This window comes from Neomonachus schauinslandi, chromosome 2 (assembly GCF_002201575.2).
Source record: "Neomonachus schauinslandi chromosome 2, ASM220157v2, whole genome shotgun sequence".
Lineage (NCBI taxonomy): Eukaryota > Metazoa > Chordata > Mammalia > Carnivora > Phocidae > Neomonachus > Neomonachus schauinslandi.
In genome coordinates, this window is record NC_058404.1 from 163,486,225 (window position 1) to 163,506,601 (window position 20,377).

At 39.1% G+C, this 20,377-nt stretch overlaps 1 protein-coding gene and 1 non-coding gene across 2 annotated transcripts in view; both read left to right on the plus strand.

The window, feature by feature from the left end:
- FRYL (FRY like transcription coactivator) overlaps positions 1-17,202 on the plus strand; it is a 144,645-nt gene extending 127,443 nt beyond the window's left edge. Inside the window, exons 55-61 of the mRNA XM_044912992.1 lie at positions 722-871; positions 2,134-2,232; positions 9,943-10,011; positions 12,941-12,958; positions 13,675-13,785; positions 14,804-14,994; positions 15,307-17,202. Coding sequence (XP_044768927.1) covers positions 722-871; positions 2,134-2,232; positions 9,943-10,011; positions 12,941-12,958; positions 13,675-13,785; positions 14,804-14,994; positions 15,307-15,565 — 897 coding nt within the window. The 3' untranslated portion in view covers positions 15,566-17,202. The remainder of the gene's footprint in view (positions 1-721; positions 872-2,133; positions 2,233-9,942; positions 10,012-12,940; positions 12,959-13,674; positions 13,786-14,803; positions 14,995-15,306) is intronic.
- On the plus strand, positions 2,876-2,982 carry LOC123324158. The gene has a single exon (XR_006539650.1). It is a non-coding gene; the product is annotated as a U6 spliceosomal RNA (small nuclear RNA).
- Positions 17,203-20,377: the final 3,175 nt, after the last annotated feature.

Consider the following 20,377-nt stretch of genomic DNA (forward strand, 5'->3'; position numbering starts at 1 on the left):
TGCACTGCTACTTGGTTTCCTATTTATGTATTTTTTCTTTCCAATGATATTCTGTTTCCTGATGCTTGAGATTGTAGCTAATGCTTTTATTATTATTAAATTATAAGGATACCCGACGGTGCGGCACATACACATGTGGGTACACGTTAACTATCTGTATAATTATACCATTGATAATGTAGTCTAAGTCCCTGAGTGCTCATTATGGGTAAGGCACTCTCTACTTTACGTCAGTGAGTATTCTTGAGTTTTGAGAAGATAGTACCCTTAATGCATGTTTATGACTTTAATTAAATCAGATGGCAGCCCATAGCCAAGCATACATAGTAAACTGCATTTACTGAAAGTTTCTTTCAGGTAGAACTTTAGAAGAGCTAATTCTTCAGACATGTAAGGACTTTATTTCCAATGATGTGCAGCACGCATTCCTTCTATCTCTCCTAATGAAAAAAATCTCAGGAATGGGGAGATGAATGGCATGAATCATCAGTTTCTTTTTTCAGTAGTATGATTTTGTAAATTTTTGATCATTTTGTGAAATTAACATATCCTAAAGAAGAGACTAAAAACATGGATTTACAGACCAGTTATTAAAATTCTGTATATCACTACAATAATAATTTTAAAATAAAAGTTTGCCCTAATTATAAATTATGCTCCTTAAAGATGAAAAAAGGCCTTCTTATGAAACACTAAAATTTTTTAATGCTTTTCTCCGTAGACAATTCAAAGAAAGTTTGGAGATATAACTAATGAGGCAGTCAGCTTTCTTGGTGAGAGTCTGCAACGCATTGGTACCAAATTTAAAAGTTCACTGGAAGTGATGATGATGTGTTCAGAATGCCCAACAGTGTTTGTGGATGCTGAAACAGTAAGTTTTTTTGTTTTTTTTTTTTTTAAAGATTTTATTTATTTATTTGACAGAGAGAGACACAGTGAGAGAGGGAACACAAGCAGGGGGAGTGGGAGAGGGAGAAGCAGGCTTCCTGCTGAGCAGGGAGCCCGATGCGGGGCTCGATCCCAGGACTCTGGGATCATGACCTGAGCCGAAGGCAGATGCTTAACAACTGAGCCACCCAGGCGCCCCGAAACAGTAAGTTTTTATATGAAGGCTTATTATAAAGACTAAATTTGAATGGCACCAATCAGTAAATGGTCTTTTTTTTTTTTTAAAGGCAATTCAAAATTTTGAAGTGTAAAGGTTTATATTTTCAATTTGACTATGAATATCTCGCAAAATATAATTCCAGTGTATTATATGCAGTGACTTGTGACTGTTTCTGATTCTGAGCCCTCACTGTCCTCACCCTTCACAGAGTCCTAGATGGGGAAGCTAGAGAGTCCTACTCTAGACATGGGTACTTCTTTCCTGATTCTTGAATAAAAGTGGGTAGGAGAGGGCTAGACCTACCCCCCATGAAGAACCCAGAGCTCAGTCTTCGTGTTTTGTTTCCAAACATGCTCATAGATTATGTATTAAGATATTTAGAGAGGGGCACTTGGGTAGCTCAGTCATTTAAGCATCCAACTTTTGATTTCAGCTCAGGTCATGATCTCAGGGGTGGTGAGATCGAGCCCCACATTGGGCTCAACGCTGGACATGGGAGCCTGCTTAAGATTCTCCCTCTCCCTCTCTCTTTAAAATATATATATATATATTTAGAGCATTAAGATTTAAGAAGCTTCAAGGGTGTTATCTTTAAGGTATATACTGGTCTGGCATGCCATTTCTCACCTAAGGCAGTTCTTGAAAGCATTTGAAGGCATGCTTGTCCTTGCTGGCATCCCTGAAATCCCACTGCGTTTGTACTATTTCAGCAAAAGGTCAGCCCTTCATACAGGACAGAGTGCAGTAAAGGGACGCCGGCACTAAGTTGGGCCAAAAACCAACTAACAGAAATTCCACGACTCAAAAGTTGCCAGTCTCATGACTATGACCAGAAATGATAACCTGGGGGCGCCTGGGTGGCTCAGTCGTTGTCTGCCTTTGGCTTGGGTCGTGATCCCAGGGTCCTGGAATCCTGCTCAGCGGGGAGCCTGCTTCTCCCTCTACCCCTGCTCGTACTCTCTCTCTCTCAAATAAAGTCTTAAAAAAAGAAGTGATAACCTGGATCAATGTTTCTGATTTGACAGCTGATGTCATGCGGTTTGCTGGAAACACTCAAGTTCAGTGTTTTGGAGTTGCAAGAACACCTGGATACATACAATGCCAAAAGAGAAGCAGCTGAGCAGGTCAGTCTCCTTTTGCCATATGAAAAAAGTAGCTTGCTTTTGACACTAGAAATGTTAACTTGGCAGCTGAATTCCAGCCGAGAGAGAAAAGCAGACCTCTTAGCACTTGCCTCGGGGTTTTACTGAGAAACATGGGCCCTCCCTCTGAATTCTCTGTCCAGTGATTTCCTGTCTTTGGCTCTTAGAAATCAGCCCTCGAAGAGCCTAAGAACACAATGGAAAACTATAGCTTTATAGAAAGCTTCTTTGTGGAGACGACATAGCTTCTGTCCACAGTGCAAGTGGGGAAATAAAAGCATCAGCTCTCTGAGAATGCACTATGCTGTTGTGATCTAGAAAATGTGTAACCCATGCCAAAGCTGGGCTCTCTTTCCTGCGATGTGTATGTGGGCAAGCAAAGGGAGAAAGAGATGTGTAGTAGATTATAGATCGTACTTTTGAAGAGATGTTTCTTCATCCCCCATCTGGCACTGCAAAACAATAATTAATTAGTTCTGTTCCCGAGAGGGAAGGTTTTCAATTAGCAGGGGCAGAAAAACTGAAAACTGTTTTCTCCTTTTCACACAAACTATATAGAGTAGACATTTTTTTCCTAGAATAGATGGATCTTTCATTAATTAGTATTAAATACCTGTCGCATGTAATGCTCGCTTCCTCAGCACATCTACTAAAATTGGAATAATACAGAGAAGATTAGCTTGGTCCCTGTGCAAGAATGACATGCAGATTCGTGAAGTGTTCCATATTTTCTTTGGAATGTTACTTAGCCATAAAAAAGAATGAAATCCTGCCATTTGCAATGACATGGATGGAACTAGAGGGTGTTATGCTAAGTGAGATAAGTCAGTCAAAGAAAGACAATTATCATATGATCTCATTCCTATGTGGAATTTAAGAAACAAAACAAATGAACATAGGGGGAAAAGAGAGGCAAACCAAGAAACAGACTTTTTTTTTTTTTAATTTTATTTTATTATGTTAGTCACTATACAATACATCATTAGTTTTGAGGTAGTGTTCCATGATTCATTGTTTTCGTATAACACCCCATGCTCCATGCAGTACGTGCCCTCCTTAATACCCATCACCGGGCTAACCGATCCCCCCTCCCCCCTCCCCTCTAAAACCGTGTTTGTTTCTCAGGTCCATAGTCTCTCATGGTTCGTCTCTCCCTCCGATTTCCCCCCCTTCATTTTTCCCTTCCTTCTCCTAATGTCCTCCATGCTATTCCTTATGTTCCACAAGTAAGTGAAACCATATGATAGTTGACTTTCTCTGCTTGACTTCTTTCACTTAGCATAATCTCCTCCAGTCCCATCCATGTTGATGTAAAAGTTGGGTATTCATCTTTTCTGATGGCTGAGTAATATTCCATTGTATATATGGATCATGTCTTCTTTATCCATTCATCTACTGAAGGGCATCTCGGCTCTTTCCACAGTTTGGCTATTGTGGACATTGCTGCTATGAACATTGGGGTGCATATGGCCCTTCTTTTCACCACATCTGTGTCTTTTGGGTAAATACCCAGTAGTGCAATTGCTGGGTCATAGGGTAGCTCTATTTTTAATTTTTTGAGGCACCTCCACACTGTTTTCCAAAGTGGCTGTACCAACTTGCATTCCCACCAACTGTGTAAGAGGGTTCCTCTTTCTCCACAACCTCTGCAACATTTGTTGTTCTTGTCTTGTCAATTTTTGCCATTCTAACTGGTGTAAGGTGGTATCTCAGTGTGGTTTTGATTTGAATTTCCCTGATGGCTAATGATGATGAACATTTTTTCATGTGTGTTTGCCATTTGTATGTCTTCTTTGGAGAAGTGTCTGTTCATGTCTTCTGCCTATTTTTTGACTTGATTATTTGTTTTTTGGGTGTTGAGTTTGACTCTTAATTATAGAGAACAAACTGAGGGTTCCTTGGGGGGCGGGGGGTGAAATAGGTGATGGGGATTAAGGAGGGCACTTGTTGTGATGAGCACCAGGTGTTGTAAGTAAATGATGAATCACTAAATTCTACACCTGAAACTAATTTTTAAAAATTTTTTAATTAAAAAAAGTATATATATTTCACATGTAAAGGCCTATGAAGAGTATAAAACCTGGCTCTTATTCCCTTAATATCCTCAGTAAGAATATAAAGCACAAACACTGCATACAAATAATTAGTAACAAAAGTGTCAATTTATAGATATAAATAAAAGTACTGGCAATGAAAGAGATTTCACAAAATTGTACGGGTCTAAGAGACCTGATGCTATATACTGTGATTTCCAAAGAGAGGTCACTTTGGGCTATTAGGAAAACTTCATGGAATAGAGATCAGACCTCGGGCCTTGACAGTAATTTTAGATTGGGGGATTCTTTCAGGGACAGAATATGGTATGAGAAAATACTTAGATATTAAGTATTTATTCTAAGTATTCTCCCCTTATAAGGGAGGAGGAAATCTTATATTTGGACTGATAGAATAATGACATTGGTAAAGAGGGAAGAGTCCTCGACGTTGGGAAAGCACCGGGCAAGATCTGGTCATCTTGCAAATACAGTAGTCCCCCTTATCCATGGGGGGTACATTCCAAGAGCCCCAGTGGATGCCCGCAACCACAGATAGTACCGGAACCCTGTTTACCCTGTGTTTTGTCCTGTACATGATGAAGTTTATAAAGTAGGCTCAGTGAAAGATTAACAGTAATAAAATGGCACAATTTTAACAATGGACTGTAAAAGAGGTTGTGTGAAGGTGGTCTCTTTTTCTCCCAAAATCTATTACTGTACTGGACTCCCCCTTGTGATGACATGACATGATACAGTGCCTTCAGGATGAGATGGAGGGGGACTGATGTAGGCTTTGTGACACGGCGTCAGGCTACTATGGACCTTCCAGTGATAGGTCAGAGGAGGGTCACTGCTTCCGGGCTGCCACTGACTTGGGGTGCCCGCACCCACACACAAGGGTGGATACTGTAACACTGCCGCGTACATTCTTGTGCAGGTCTTTTGTGTGCTTATGTTCACATATCTGAGTATCTAGGAGTACAGCTGCTGGGTCATGGGGTATACGTATGTTCGACGTTAGTAGGTTCTGCCGTGCAGTTTTCTGAAACATGCTGTATCCGTTTATAATCCCTGCAGAAGTGTGTGCAGGAGTTACTGTTGCTTCCTATCTTTGCCACCACTTAGTGTTTCCACCTTGTAAAATTTTAGTCATTCTGGTGGGTGTGCTGTATTTTATCATATTATTTTGCATTTCCCCTGAAGACTTGTTTGAGCACCTGCTCAAATAGATATTTTATTTAGGTATTTTTTGAACTGTGCCTTCAAGTATCTTGTCCATTTTTGTAAATGGGTTATTTATGGCTTTCTTACTGATTTGTAGGAGTTCTTCTAAACACAAGCCTTTTACTGGATATACGTATTATAAATTTTTTCCCTTCTCTGTGGCTAGCATTTTCACTATCTTAATAGCATCCTTTGATGAACACACGTTTTTCATTTTAATTAAGTCCAAGTTATCCGTCTGTTTTCCATTATGGTTTGTGCCTTTTGTGTCTTCAGAAATATTTGCCTACCATAGAAGCTGCGATAGATTGCTACAATTAATGACCTTGATAAACCATGCCTCTGTGTGTCCACACCCTTTTATAACTTGGCTTTGCCGTTCCTTCCGTCAACAGATGGAGTCTAGTTCCGCACCTCTGAAGTCTGAGGTATCCTTGCCTTTTTCTGACCAAATTCAGAAACGGTGCTGTGCAGTTTCTGAGCCTAGCATGTAGGCCTTTTGCAGCTTGTGCTTTGCCATCACGCCAGTCCAAGTGTAAATTGGGTAAACGCTGGAAAACGAATTTGACCCTTAGCCTCCTAGAGAATTAGAGGCCCCGTGGAGGAGAGTGACAGCTAGCATGCCAGGCATCGAAGGGAGGCCAACTCAAGTCGTCAGAGGACTGGGACTCAGGAGCGACCCTAGGCAAGGCCAGAAGAAACTCCCAGCCAGCAGATTAGTCTGGTTGTTTTAAGCCATTAAGTTTTATTTTTTTATTTTTATTTTTTAAAGATTTTATTTATTTATTTGACAGACAGAAACACAGCGAGAGAGGGAACACAAGCAGGGGGAGTGGGAGAGGGAGAAGCAGGCTTCCTGCCGAGCAGGGAGCCCGATGTGGGGCTCCATCCCAGGACCCCGGGATCATGACCTGAGCCGAAGGCAGATGCTTAATGACTGAGCCACCCAGGCGCCCCCTAAGCCATTAAGTTTTAGAGAGGTTAGTGATACAGCAATAGATACCACGTACAATAGGAAAACATCAAACACCTACAAATAAATCTAAAGATGGGCTACACCTCCACACGGAAAACTTCAAATATGACTGAGAGAAATTAAAGGACGTCCCAATAAATTAAAGACTGTACTATGTCATGAATCAGGAGACTCAAAATCTCAGATTGTCTATTAATGGAAATTGGCAGGCTAACTCTACAATTTATATGGACATACAAATAGCTAATTATAGGGCAAACAACCATCTTGAACACAGGTCAGCAAACTACAGCCCATAGGTCATATCTGGCCCACTGCCTGTTTTTCTAAAGGTTTTTTTGGAGCATAGTCATCATATTTGTTTACATATTGTCTGTGGCTATGTTTTGCACTGCAACATAGTTAAAATAGAGAATAAATGGTTTGCAGTACCTAAAATCTTTACTCTGTCCTTCACAGAAATAGTCTTCCAAACCTTGTCCATGAAGAACAACAACAAAGTCTAAACAACAGTGTTAAACTTCCAGCCAGTAAGACTTACTAAAAAATTCAAAAGAGTATATTGGCTTAAGAATAGAAAACTAGACCAATGGAATATAATAGAAAACCCGGTAACAGACATATATACATGTGTGTAATAATTTATAGCAAACGTGCTATTGCTATGCAGTGGGAAAAGAATGTTCTTTTCAATAAATTGTGTTGAATCAATTATTTGTATGGGGGAGAAAAATGATTCCTTCTGAGCTACCATCTCACTATTTGTCGCATCTGTTCTTTGTTTTGTTTTTGTTTTTTTAAAGCATTTATTTGACAGAGAAAGAGAGCACAAGCAGGGGGAGCAGCAGGAAGAGGGAGAAGCAGTCTCCCCGTTGAGCCGGGAGCCCGATGTGGGATTCAATCCCAGGACCCTGGGATCATGACCTGAACCGAAGGCAGACGCTTAACTGACTGAGCCACCCAGGCGCCCCCCCATCTGTTCTTTGTTACCTTTTTTTCTCCTTTCTTATCTTGGTCTATGAACCAAGTATTTCTTGTTACTCAGTTTTCCCCTCTAATAGTTTTTAGTATTATAGTCTTGTAGTTAAGATAGTCTTCCATTATTCCTTGAGCCTCCTGAGGATCATGAGTGAAAGTGTGGGGTATGCTTCAGGACCCCTGCCATCTTGGCAGGAAATGAACGGTTCTTCTTTTCAACACCAGGAGACCAGAAATCTCTTAGATTTTTTAGCCTCCCCGATGCTGCTGCTTGGTTTTCTAGCCTCTCCTCCTGCACATGTTAAACGTTGGAGCGGCAGTGTTGCGAGGTAAGCTGCACACAGTTGGGTCCCTTCTCTGCAGTCCCCTTTCCTCCAGCATCCTGGCCCTCCATACTTCCCCGCCTTTGATGACCCTGTTTTCCTAGCTCAGTGACACTGTGGGCCACACCTGCAGGCCACGGCTGTCTGTTCAGCCTCTCTGCCTGAGGACCAAGCAAAGCTTTGAGTAAGCAGATCCCCTGGAATAAACCCTGGGATCTACACAGGGCTCCCTTTCAGTGCTTTGGCCTAACTCCCTCAGTCCTGGTGGATGGTATTCTGCATCTGTAGTTGTCCTTGGAGGATTGGCCTTATACAGGTTACTCCATCATGCCCAGAAGCCCAACCTCTTCTGTTCAATTTTAACCTTCACTTGAGCCTTGGGTAAAGAAAGAGTAATGGCAGGGAGACTGGCTGTGAACTGGAAGACATGCTGTACACAGAGTACTGTGTCTTGCATACACTGGCTGGGATCGTGGGGACCTGTACTGTTCAGGCTGGCATGCAGCCATGGGACTACAAGCTTGGGGCGTGTCTTTAAAAAAAAGTCATAAACTGGGCGCCTGGGTGGCTCGGTTGGTTGGGCAACTACCTTCGACTCAGGTCATGATCCCAGAGTCCTGGGATCGAGCCCCGCATCAGGCTCCCGGCTCAACGGAGAGCCTGCTTCTCCCCCTGACCCTCTCCCCTCTCATGCTGTTTCTCTCTCTCATTCAAATAAATAAATCTTTTTAAAAAAAATAATTTTAAAAAGTCAAATAATTTACTGAATAAGGGTCCCAAAGTGCTAGATCACTGGGCATAGAGTAGAAAAAATCATATTTAGTAAGAATAGGCATTAAATATTCAGTTACTTTTTTTTCTAATAATTAGTATACTTGGACAAATTGGGCTGGATTAGGGAGAATGACTAGGTGTATATGCATTTTAACATTCTGAGTAAATACGAGCCCATGCATTTTACAGCAGGTTTCAGCCGGGTGCTGCCGATACAAAGAAACCTGCCGGGTAGCCTCTGCCACTGGCTGGTACTGGCCGCCGTGTCCCACTAGGAAAGCTTAACATGTTTCCTCAGACACGCTGTCAAGCGAAAGCCGATGGGCCTGTACAGTCTAAGGGACTGCAATAAAAGCAACATAAGGTCAAAGAATTGTTTTGAAATAACTGAGGTGTCTCATTTTCATTCTTTGCATGTAGAATGTTAAGCTACAGTTGAGTGTTTTAAATGCCTGGTAGTACCGAGATATTTTCAGAGAGTATACTTAATGTAGCTAATAGTTTTTCTCAAAGTCTGAATGATTTCTTACATATATTAGTTTTATGTTGAATAGATCACAAAGAACTAGGAAGTAAGAAGAACAGACAATAATATCAAACTGTCAAAACCTAGGTGCTTCACTTGGAGGCTCTTAGCTTTTATTTCAGCTCGGACATTCCATGACTCCAATGTTTTCCCCCACTGAACTACAATACTATTATTTTTATTTGACCAAAGAAAAGATACCTTAAATAAATAGCCAACTTTAGGAATAGCCCAGGGGTAAGGAAAAAAACCACACATGCCTTCTATATCCAATATTCTTGGGAGATAACATATTTGTCATTCATTACTGTCCAAAAGGAAGGAAAAGAAGTAAAAACAAGATTTAAAATGGATTTTGGTTTCTGTTTTACTAATTAAAACGGACACCAGTCTTCTGAGAATTACACTTCTGATAAGCAAACAGACCTGGTAATTTGAAGTTGCCTTTATTAAATTGTGCTTCCAGCGGGAAGCACATCTTTTATTTCCCCATCTTATATTAGACAAAGGTCAGGTATAGGTTGTGAAGATTTCCAATAAAATCTGCAAAATGAATACTCTTTACTGAAATGGAGCACCACAAGTCTCTAGAAGAGCAGACTGACTATTCATTGCGTTTCTGTGAGTAAAGCACCACAGTGTGTGCATCTCATTGTGTTTACAGTATCATCCTGCTCTGGTTTGTTGCATATAAATAATTAGGCTCAAGTGGAGATTGAGGCTCGGTCTATAACCAATCCCAGAACTTCAGGTTAACTTTTAAAGTTGTTTTATACACACAGGCTGTTTTATTACCAATTTCATTGTGCATTGTACAATCACCATGTTAAAATTTACGGTTACTTATTTCTTTAGTGGTTAGACAACTGTAAGAGGACATTTGGTGCCAAAGAAGACCTGTATAGGATAAACACAGATGCACAGGTAAGTCTCCTCTTCTTACTTTTGCTATATCTCTAGATCAGGTAAAATTATATGTGTGTTCGAATGTCCCTGTTTGATAATCCTAAAAATAAAATTTATAACACTTTTCATTTTTGTTATCAGAACAATCTTTGTCAAAGTTAGGTTCAATGAAATATTGGCTTAGTAATGAAAAATTCACTTTAATAAAAATGAACAACCAGCTTGTGACTGAAGCTTAATAACATTCAGCAGATAAGCTTGATGGATATCTAGACAGTCCAAGTTAGATTGTACTTGCTGCATCTGCCTCTTCAAAAAATTTTTGTTCTGCATTAGTATTCTGCAGATAAATTGTCTAGTTGGGAAAGCAAACCTGAGAGTAACGTTATATACATTCATGTTGGCCTCTCTAAAGGTGAAATTGTGATTGGATAAATTATAACTTTTTTATAGTATAAAAGTCAGTGAAAATAAGAGTAACATATTTTCTTTATTTATTTATTTATTTATTTATTTGAGACCGAGAATGAGAGAAAGAGAGCACATGAGAGGGGGGAGGGTCAGAGGCAGAAGCAGGCTCCCTGCCGAGCAGGGAGCCCGATGCGGGACTCGATCCAGGGACTCCAGGATCATGACCTGAGCCGAAGGCAGTCGCTTAACCAACTGAGCCACCCAGGCGCCCAGTAACATATTTTCTTAAAGTACATGTATATAACACATTATATTAAATGAGGATAAATTAAGCCCTACAAATTATTCTAATAGGAATATAGGTTCATATGGGGAAGACGCAGTCATCAATTAAAATTAACAACTTCTGCATTGACATCAGAGTTCGTCTTTTTCAATATTGGTTACACTGTTAAGCATTTCTAGTCACTGTAAAAGTTATTGTATGATTATAATAAAAATGTGAAGTTTTTTTAAACAAATGTTGAGAAAATAGTAGTATGCATTTCACATTCAGTATCTCTGTCCTTACAATGATGTCTAGTAGATGCTATTATCCCCATGTTGCAGATGAGGAAGCTGAGGCTCAAAGAAGCCAATGTATCTAAAATCAGTAAGAAAAGTTAGAATTAAGATTCAAATCTAGGCAGGCTGATTCCAAATCCTATACTGTGTTACAAGGAAATGGTCAAATCACCTGTGTAAAGAAAGAAACAAGGGAAAATAAGGAATTAACCCTAAACTAGAATTGGAGCCTTTGGTTTTATCTTTGCCACTATTTAACTGCATGGTTTGAGCATGTAATATAAACTTTTCCTACATAAATTAGGTGATTAGACAAAGTGATTTCTTACATCCCTCTGCCTTGAAGTAAATGAGTTCCATCTCCAAGAGTCTAAGTCGATTAATATAGCTCAAGGCTTTCTAAGTGAAAACTGAAAACTGTACACTTAAGAGTTTATATCTTCTCTCTCCTTTTATATTCAGCTCCTTGAGATTGGGGACACTTTTTACACAACATTACTAGTATCTGTCCCTGTGTACCAGAATTCTTTTGCATAATAATTTTTAGATTAAAAAAAAAACCCCACACCTGCCAATTTCAATATACTTAAAAATCAAGAATTTTAAATCTGGAAAGTTGGCATAATTCCGGTAATTCAGAGCTACACGATTAATTACATTTGTGTATCTCCTACAGTTGTGATCGTAGATTGATTTATTTGAGAGAGCAAGCAAGCAGGGGAGGAGGAGAGAGAGAGGGAGATGGACTCTTAAGCAGACTCCCTGCAGAACGTGGAGCCCGACGTGGGGCTCCATTCTCATGACCCTAAGATCATGACCTGAGCCGAAATCAAGAGTCGGCTGCTCAGCCGACTGAGCCGCCCAGGCGCCCCTGCCATGATTTCCTTCCCATTACAGCCCAGAATAGATGCTGTGAGTGATGCACAGAGAGCCAGTTCCATCATTCACGCTAATGGAAGTGAGAAAAAGTATTTGAAACTCAAATGGTTTAGTTTCCATATAAAACCGTACAAAGTAGAACCTCAAATTTAGATATGCTAATATGTTTGACATTGGATTATGCTCAACTAACATTCACTGAATGACTATCCACATAATTTACAAGGAAGCAGAATGGAGCTAAAGTTCACCTTTGCCTAGCAAATCCCTTCTAAATTGATAGGAATAAATGTTATATAAACAGTCCTTCAGAGGACACTGTTTAGAAAAGCTGACTTCAAAGGGGCTTTTAGAAGCAATATTTACGTTACAGCAATTGCTATTTTAATTAGAAATCATTCTTTAGAATGGACTAGGTCCAAGTGGCTATAGATACTTTAATAATTTTTAATCCTTAAATTAGATGTTTTTCTATGTATTTTACATACATCATCTCATTTGACTCAAACCTAGTTGGGCTGAACTTCTGAAGTTCACTAAATTGCATTTTGGAATGCATTTTAAAATACACATCTGCTTTTGATATTTTATGTTCTGACTCAGCACCAATTAGGGCAACATAGGACCTAATTAGTAAGGATAGGAAGCCTAGACCCACACCAAAGATATTTATAAGAGTATAAGCCAGTTCATTTCTAAAAACAGCAATTCATTTATTTTTCTAATCAGAAATTTTCCACTTTACTGATGGAAATTTTATGACATTTGCTTTTTTTCTTAGATCACTTATACTAGCCAACTTTTCCTAGATCACATTAGTTCAGTTTTGTCCTGTGTAGCTTTCAGACAAGAAATAAATTATAGCCTACATGTCATTTAGTTATTTGGCAAAGAGTTTAAAACACCCTGGGTTGTTACAGTAAGTGTATAAAAAGTTTTATTCTGGAAATATCAAATTTTTCTTTTGGATGAAAGTGAATGTTCTTCAGTTTGCCTGGGACATCTGTGACCCTAGTTAAAATGATTTCTTACACTAATTCTTGGTCTTTTTCTTCCTTTGTATTTTTTGTGACCCGATCACCTTCTTGCTTAGCAAATGGAAATTCTAGCAGTAAGTGACCTGTCTTAATTTATAGACTTACCATGTCAGACAAACTGATTTTCACTTGCCATTTGTGACCTAGCAATGTTTTGTCATGGACTACTTTTAAGAGTGTGCTTCAGTTCCGCATAGCCCTAATCCATGAAATGTTGGTCCTCTAAAGAGGAGATTTTCTGATATGTACAACTAGCAGTTCCCTTTTTTGTACATCTGTAAACTAACATTTTAAACTTAATGTGTGCATATGTTAATTTCATGGTCTCATTTCAATGAGATCACAAGGTTTTGGGTTTTCATTTTTAGGTAAGAGGTAATCCAGTTTGACTTTGCTTTATCAAACATTTGTTGATAAATGTAGCACGATATACATCTCAAGGGGGCAAAAGTATATGCATTTGTACATTTTTTTCATTATGAATTTTAAGTTAAAGTGAATCCTTTTTAAAGCATTCTATATATTGCCTACCGAAAAATTCTAATGTGAAAATGTGCTTCTCACTAAATGAATTATGTAACCAACAATCTTTAAATTGTATTTTAATCCCAGTCTTCAAAGCATCTTTCATCAGCTTCACACTACATTAACTTGCTTACTACAGAGAAATAAATGCCAAGATAATTTTTAACGTATTTACTTATAAATTTTTATTGGAAATGTACTGTCTAATCAAACAGCATGGACAATGGCACCTGAATTTAACGCAGTGTTATTTACTTACTTCTAGGAACTGGAGCTCTGCCGAAGGTTATATAAACTGCATTTTCAGTTGCTGCTTCTGTTCCAAGCCTACTGCAAACTGATCGGCCAAGTAAATACAATAAAAAATGAAGCAGAGGTAAATATTTAGTTGTAGTAGGAATCACTGATTCTAGAATATTAAAATACAATACATATATTCCTTGTAGGAGAGCTTATGTCAAAAGTCACTTAATGGTGAATGCTTTTTTTCAGAATTGTCTTTTTAGACTCGATGTGCTATTTTGGGACCTGTCAGTAAATAAAACAGCAGACAGATAGCCAGCGGTCTTGAAAGGTTCAAGACCTTAAAGGTCACAGCAGCAACGACAGATCATCTGTAACCAAAAGTCAAGGAAAGCACATCAGCTGAATAAAGACACAGTTAAATTATGGAACTCCCCTAACATCTTGTCCATATATTTTTGCAGCTCTAGTGATGCACATAAGAACCAACATGTCAAAAACACTTTGAATGTTGGAAATCATGTAAGGAATAGGTGCAAAGGTAGTGAAGTTAGTCTTTTTGCCCCCTTGTCAAAGCTGGTACTGAAACAGGAAATGCTTTCACTTTTGTTAAATGGTTAAATCAATTTAATACATACTGGTTTATATAAAATGCACTGGGTAAATAATCTTTTAAAATATAAAGACTTTCAAAAATTCATGACCCCCCCCCAACAGTGAATGATTTTTACTATCCAAGATGTAATACCACATGTTAAAACCAACCACATGTTAAAACCAATATAAACATTGGTTACAACCGGTTTTATTACATCTATCATATTTATTACCACCTGTTATTTTTTTTTTCTTGAGTAACCTCTGTGCCCAATGTGGGGCTCAAACTCACGACCCCGAGATCGAGCGTCACGTGCTCCACCAACTGAGCCAGCCAGGTGCCCTTATCACCTTATCAAGAGTATTTAGAGATGACTGGTAGTCTACTGAATTGAGAACTTGAAGTATTAACTGCCTTTAACTACTAAGTTTAACATCTGCAAATCTTTAAGAGAAGCTACTCCTATCATCAGACTTATCTTTACAGCCAATTAAATGCCCTTTTTGTTACTTAACATACAAATAGATCCTTTTGTATGTCCTATTTGTTTTAGGTCATCAACATGTCTGAGGAACTAGCCCAGCTGGAAAATATCCTCAAAGAAGCAGAGTCTGCTTCAGAAAATGAAGAAATTGACCTTTCCAAAGCCGCAGAAACCACTATAGAAACTGCCATTCATTCTTTAATTGAAACTTTGAAAAATAAGGAATTTATATCAGCTGTCGCACAAGTAAAAGCTTTCAGGTAAAATGTGAAGGGATTTCCTACCTCTCCACCTAGACTGGGATTTTACAGTGACTGGGTTTGGGCTTTCATTTGATGTTTCAGTATCCCGTCTTTATGAAAGCATGACTTTGGTATTTTCTACAGCTATCACTGAAATGACACCACTTTTAGACTTTGTTCACTCCTCTACTTTGGGTAATACATTTGCTCAAATATTAAAACAGATCCTCAATGATTCACAAGGAAATTTTGTTATAGGTATTAATTTAAAATGTAGCTAACTTTAATAATTGCTTGAGTCTCAGGACTTAAAAATATTGTGTATTTCAGATCTCTCTGGCCCAGTGATATCTTCGGCAGTTGTGAAGATGACCCTGTGCAGACGCTGTTACACATATATTTCCATCATCAGACTCTGGGCCAGACGGGAAGCTTCGCGGTTATAGGCTCTGACCTGGACATGTCAGAAGCCAACTACAAATTGATGGAACTTAATCTAGAAATAAGAGAGTCTCTACGCATGGTGCAATCATACCAGCTTTTAGCACAGGCCAAACCAATTGGAAATTTGGTGAGCACTGGATTCTGAGAAACTTCAGGCATTTAGGGAAGAAACAAACCTGAAGATGATGAAGAATATTACCAGGCACCTTTTATGAACCCTTGCAGTTCACAGATAACTTCCTGGCAGCATCCACAACACGAGTGTAACTATTGTCCAACTTCTATCGAGATAACGTCAAAATCAAAGATCTGAAGAAAATTCTAACAGCTGCCAATACCTCCCACAATTAACTCTATGAAGAAGGAATTTTTTTAATTATTACTTAACCTATGTGAAAAGAAAAGGGCTAAAAGTGATGCATACATTACTTTCTGGAGAAAGAATTCCCAGACTGTTTGCAATAATGGCCTCTAATACGGAGACATTGGAAAGCAGGTGACATGAGGCTAAAATCCAGGCTCGTTCATTTTAGCTGAAGACCTGCAAAGCTGTGTGGATTTCCAGCAGCCAGAAGCATACTCTACAGTTGATGCTTAATCATCTACATGAAGAACCTTCAGTCGGATAGACACACACAGAAAGACTTCTTTGCAAAAACCATTGATTTTTTTTTTTTCAACACCTGGGATAAGGGCGTGGGTGTTTTGTTTTTTAGTCTGTATAAGGGATTACGTGTGCGTGAGCTGGGATGTGTGAGTATGTGATAGTCCTATTTTCAAGGTATGGATGTTTGGGGATAACGTGTCAGAGCATGCCTGAAAGAGCACTGCAAGATTATTTTTGAAGAAATTTTATTTTATTAGCTCTAACTCTTCATAGTGTGTAAATGTTAGAACATTTTAATACTATTTTAAAGCTGGGCTTTCCCGGTATTTTGAAAAGAAATAATATATCTGTTAATGTTATTGGAATGCTGCTCAGTTCTCTGATCAGTGCTTACGGGACGATTGTTGATAACTAACCAAAGTAGATGCCTGCAGAGACTTAAAAATGTAAAATAAAGATGTATGCTGCCCGGCAGCTCTTCTCCTTAGAAACGTTAACTTATTTTACTCCATAATTATTATAGAAACTGTATAGATTAAAACCAGTATTGTACATTTTTGCAATGCACTGTTAGACAAGAACAGGTGTACAAAGCTAAAGAAAAGATTGTGGTCACTGATGGTAGAATACATGACTTGCGGGCTCCGAAGTCTGCAGAAAATTCAAGGAGATGCAAACACATTTTTCTATGTTTATTCAGGACTCATGTGTTTCACCCAGAAGGAACCTGGGGCTATGGGGGAAAATGAAAGGAAGCCTGAAGACTGACTACCAAAACATGCAATATACTTAACTCCTGTCGAAGTCTGTAGCATAACATGAACTGGATTCTCTGTCCTTTTTTAAATAGCATTTTGTAAAAGAAATGAATGTAGTCCCACAATTCCTCTGATTTGAAAGGAACACCTTGTATTTTTTATAGGCATCTCTTATCCACTGTGACTTTTCTTTTAAACTGGGCTCTGTGCCTCCAGAGTTTAGAATGTAGAAATGAAATGCTTAGCTTTGCCTTTTCTTGGGGGTGTGGACCCTGCCAGAAATGTAATTATGCTCAAGTGCATTAATTGAAGGCACTGTGCACGCCATTGGACTGCTGACTAGAGTTATGTTACCTGTAAAATCCATAACTAGTCACGGCACATTCATAATCACTGTATTTTTTGACCCTGATAAAACACACACAAATTATTTTAATGGTGTTCTGGTACTGTAAATGGTGTCCTTTAAATTATTTAATAACTTTTAGGTGTGGGGCAGGAAGAGAGGGATGGTGTCCAGAGACACCCCACACTTTATATCCTATCGTACCATCCCATTTTCTCACCCTCCTTATATCCTTTTTGTTAAAATAAAAAGCATTGTAGCTGTTGATTTGTGTTGTATTTTAAGGATGAATGATGATTGTGTGCATCATGCAGAAACTTTTCAAATATTATCCTCATTCTTAAACATACCTTCCCGAAAAGGGGGGAGAACAAAGTTGAGAACAGATTAGGTTGACTAATTCATTACCCAAACCAAACCTTTGAACAGTTGAAATTTCCTATTCATGTTTATGTAGCTAAGTTAATAAGATAAATACACCTACAGAGAGCAAAAATGCAAATACGAAGTAGGATTGTCCTTTTGCAGTTGAGTTTTCCTAAAACCGATACTAATTTGCTCCTCTGCATCCAAAGTTTGCATTTAACAAAATACACCAGATGCTTAATTTATTAAATACCCTGTGTACTTCCAAACAGAGCCATTTGTGCTCATACAACCTTTTTCTTTTGCCCACTAAGTTGATCATTTTATAAATAGTAATACTAGCTTGTAAAATAACACCAAGAGAAGAGAGCTGGAAGTGTTTTCATTCTGCTTCTAAAATAGGAAGCCAAAAGCTTTTTTTTTTTTTAAACACAATTTAGAAACTGTTTTCTACTTTCAGTGATATAGAGGGTGTGATACAACCCACAATCTACCATAAATTTAGGAAATAAACATTCTCTTGGAACAAACTCACCAAAGCCAGAGTAAGTTTTCCTCATTTAGGTCCAAGAGAACTGCTCACACACCACGCCAGCATAATCTAAATGAAAAAAAGGAAGATATTAGAATCAATATCATTGTACTTGATGGCATTCTAAAATTTTTTCCAAAGTAATCCACTGTCACCTTAGCAAATGTAGGAAATGTAAGAACACTAGAATCACTGGAAACCAGAGATAACAGTATTCTGGGGTATTTCCTTCTAGTCAATGTCGCTCGTTAAATATACACACACATATACACATATACACACATTTCCTTTGTACAGTTTGACAGTGCTAATTGCTAAAATGTTAGCACAACTTTTATAACAAAGATGTTTTTGTGCCACTTTGTCCAATGCACACTAAGTAAAACCTACTTTGATCCTTGCTTTTCCTCAACTGTAAAATAGGTTAGCTGCTCTATTAAGAGCTTGCCATTACTTTTCCTAAGTTTAAAGAATGATTTAACTACCCGTATTAGTAGACTTAGGACTCCCTAATAGGTGTATTTCTATTGTTCCCTCACTCAAGTGTCTACTGAGTACACTTGCATGCCATGAGTCAAATAAGTGTCCTTTCCCTGTCCCTACCTTCAACCAAATCCATAGGAACAGGTATTAGAACATCACCTTCCCCCACACCTAGAGTTGTCATCTCTTTGGTCCTACCACCATTTTACCTGGTCTTTGCAAGTCTTACTTGTTTATAGGCATCCACCGTGATTATTTCTTTTTGAAGATAAATCTGTGTCCTACCACAGCTTTAAAACCTTTCCGTGAATTCAGATGACAAAGGCCAGTCAGTCCTGAGCAAGGTCTAAAAAGTCCTCCCAGTCTAGGCCTACCAGTGTCACTTGCCATCATGCCCATCCCTGTCCTCCAAAGTATTCTACTACTTTGGTTTCCTTTTGGTTTGCTCTACCACTGGGCCTTTGCACATGCTACCTTGGTCTGAAAAGTTTCTCCTTCACCTAATTCAATTCACCCAAACTCCAGGTCAGCCCAAGTGTCATTTTTCAGGCAAGCCTTCCCTGACCTCCCTAAATCTGATCCCCATTATAGGCACCTAAGTAGCTCTTTCATATTATGTGACAAACTCCATGTTACCTTTTTTTTAATGCAGAAAATAATGGCCATCTACCCAATGCACTGGAAGGTCCAGAAGGGCAGAGGCCACATCTGTGTTCTTCTGAAGTACAAGGCTGATTCAAGCAGTTTCCACACCTCAATTCCATCAACAAATAACACCCAGGGTGCTTGCTAAAATGCCTCACACCCAGACCGTGATTCTGAAGGGACAGGGGCCTCAGTCTGTTTTTACAAGCACCTTCCCTGGTTCATGTGGATGCAGAGGGGACTTCCCCTTGCTCTAAGGGTTCTAGAGACCTCAAATTCATTCTAGGTTCTTTACATTTGTCTACACCCATGCACCCAAGAGGTTAACAAACATCTCTCTAGACTACCCTCTAAGGTCATAAGGGTTAACTCAAATGAGAGGATTAGAAAATTGGACGGAGGCATAATTAGCACCTGGTTCCAGTTACGTGGTTTCTGTAACCATTAAACCAATAATCAACTGATACTAAAATCCCGAGGCCCTAGGCAACATGCCATCCCCCACCAGGAGCAGGTCCTTAGTATTCTCTTGGGAATCATGTTGGAAACTAGCAGGCACAGATCGGATGAGAATTCCTATGTTAGTTTGCAGTTACAGAACTGCAAGACAAAAACCCAGCCTTAACACAGTCTTGTTAACTAACTTGAAATCCCTAAGTACGTTTAGGAGGCCTATTTAAGTTAACTTGATCCACTGGACTTCAGGTGGTAACAGCTTAAAGAAACTGCCCTTGGCCACCCTGTTCCAGTCCCCACCTGTACCCTCCGTGAAACTGTAGTTCACAGCCCCCAGCCGCAGCTAGCCAGCCACTCGGGAGCAACCCAGAGGCAGAACCCTAACTCTCGTACAGCAAGGCTGGGCTCCGCCTCCACCTCCCCCAGAAGAACGTTACTTTAATGGCTAGGTGGCTTTTCATTTGATCACTATCTTGCTTAGAAGCTTCAGCCCCACAGCCACACGGGAGCAGTAAACCTCATACTTGTGAGGCCCTCTAACAAAGTGACAGATGCAGACTGTTAGAAAAGCAGCTCTCCTAAACTTCAAAATAAAGCAGAAAAACATCTTATGCAATTTATCGATTGTTTTTGCAATACTTTTATTTGAAGGCTTTGTCAAAAATACAGCCTTGCATGAAGTATTTTGAGAAGGGAGAGGCAGAAAGGAGCAGGAAAAAAGCTAACTTGTCTGCTCCATTAGCTCACATTCAAGTAGGACCATT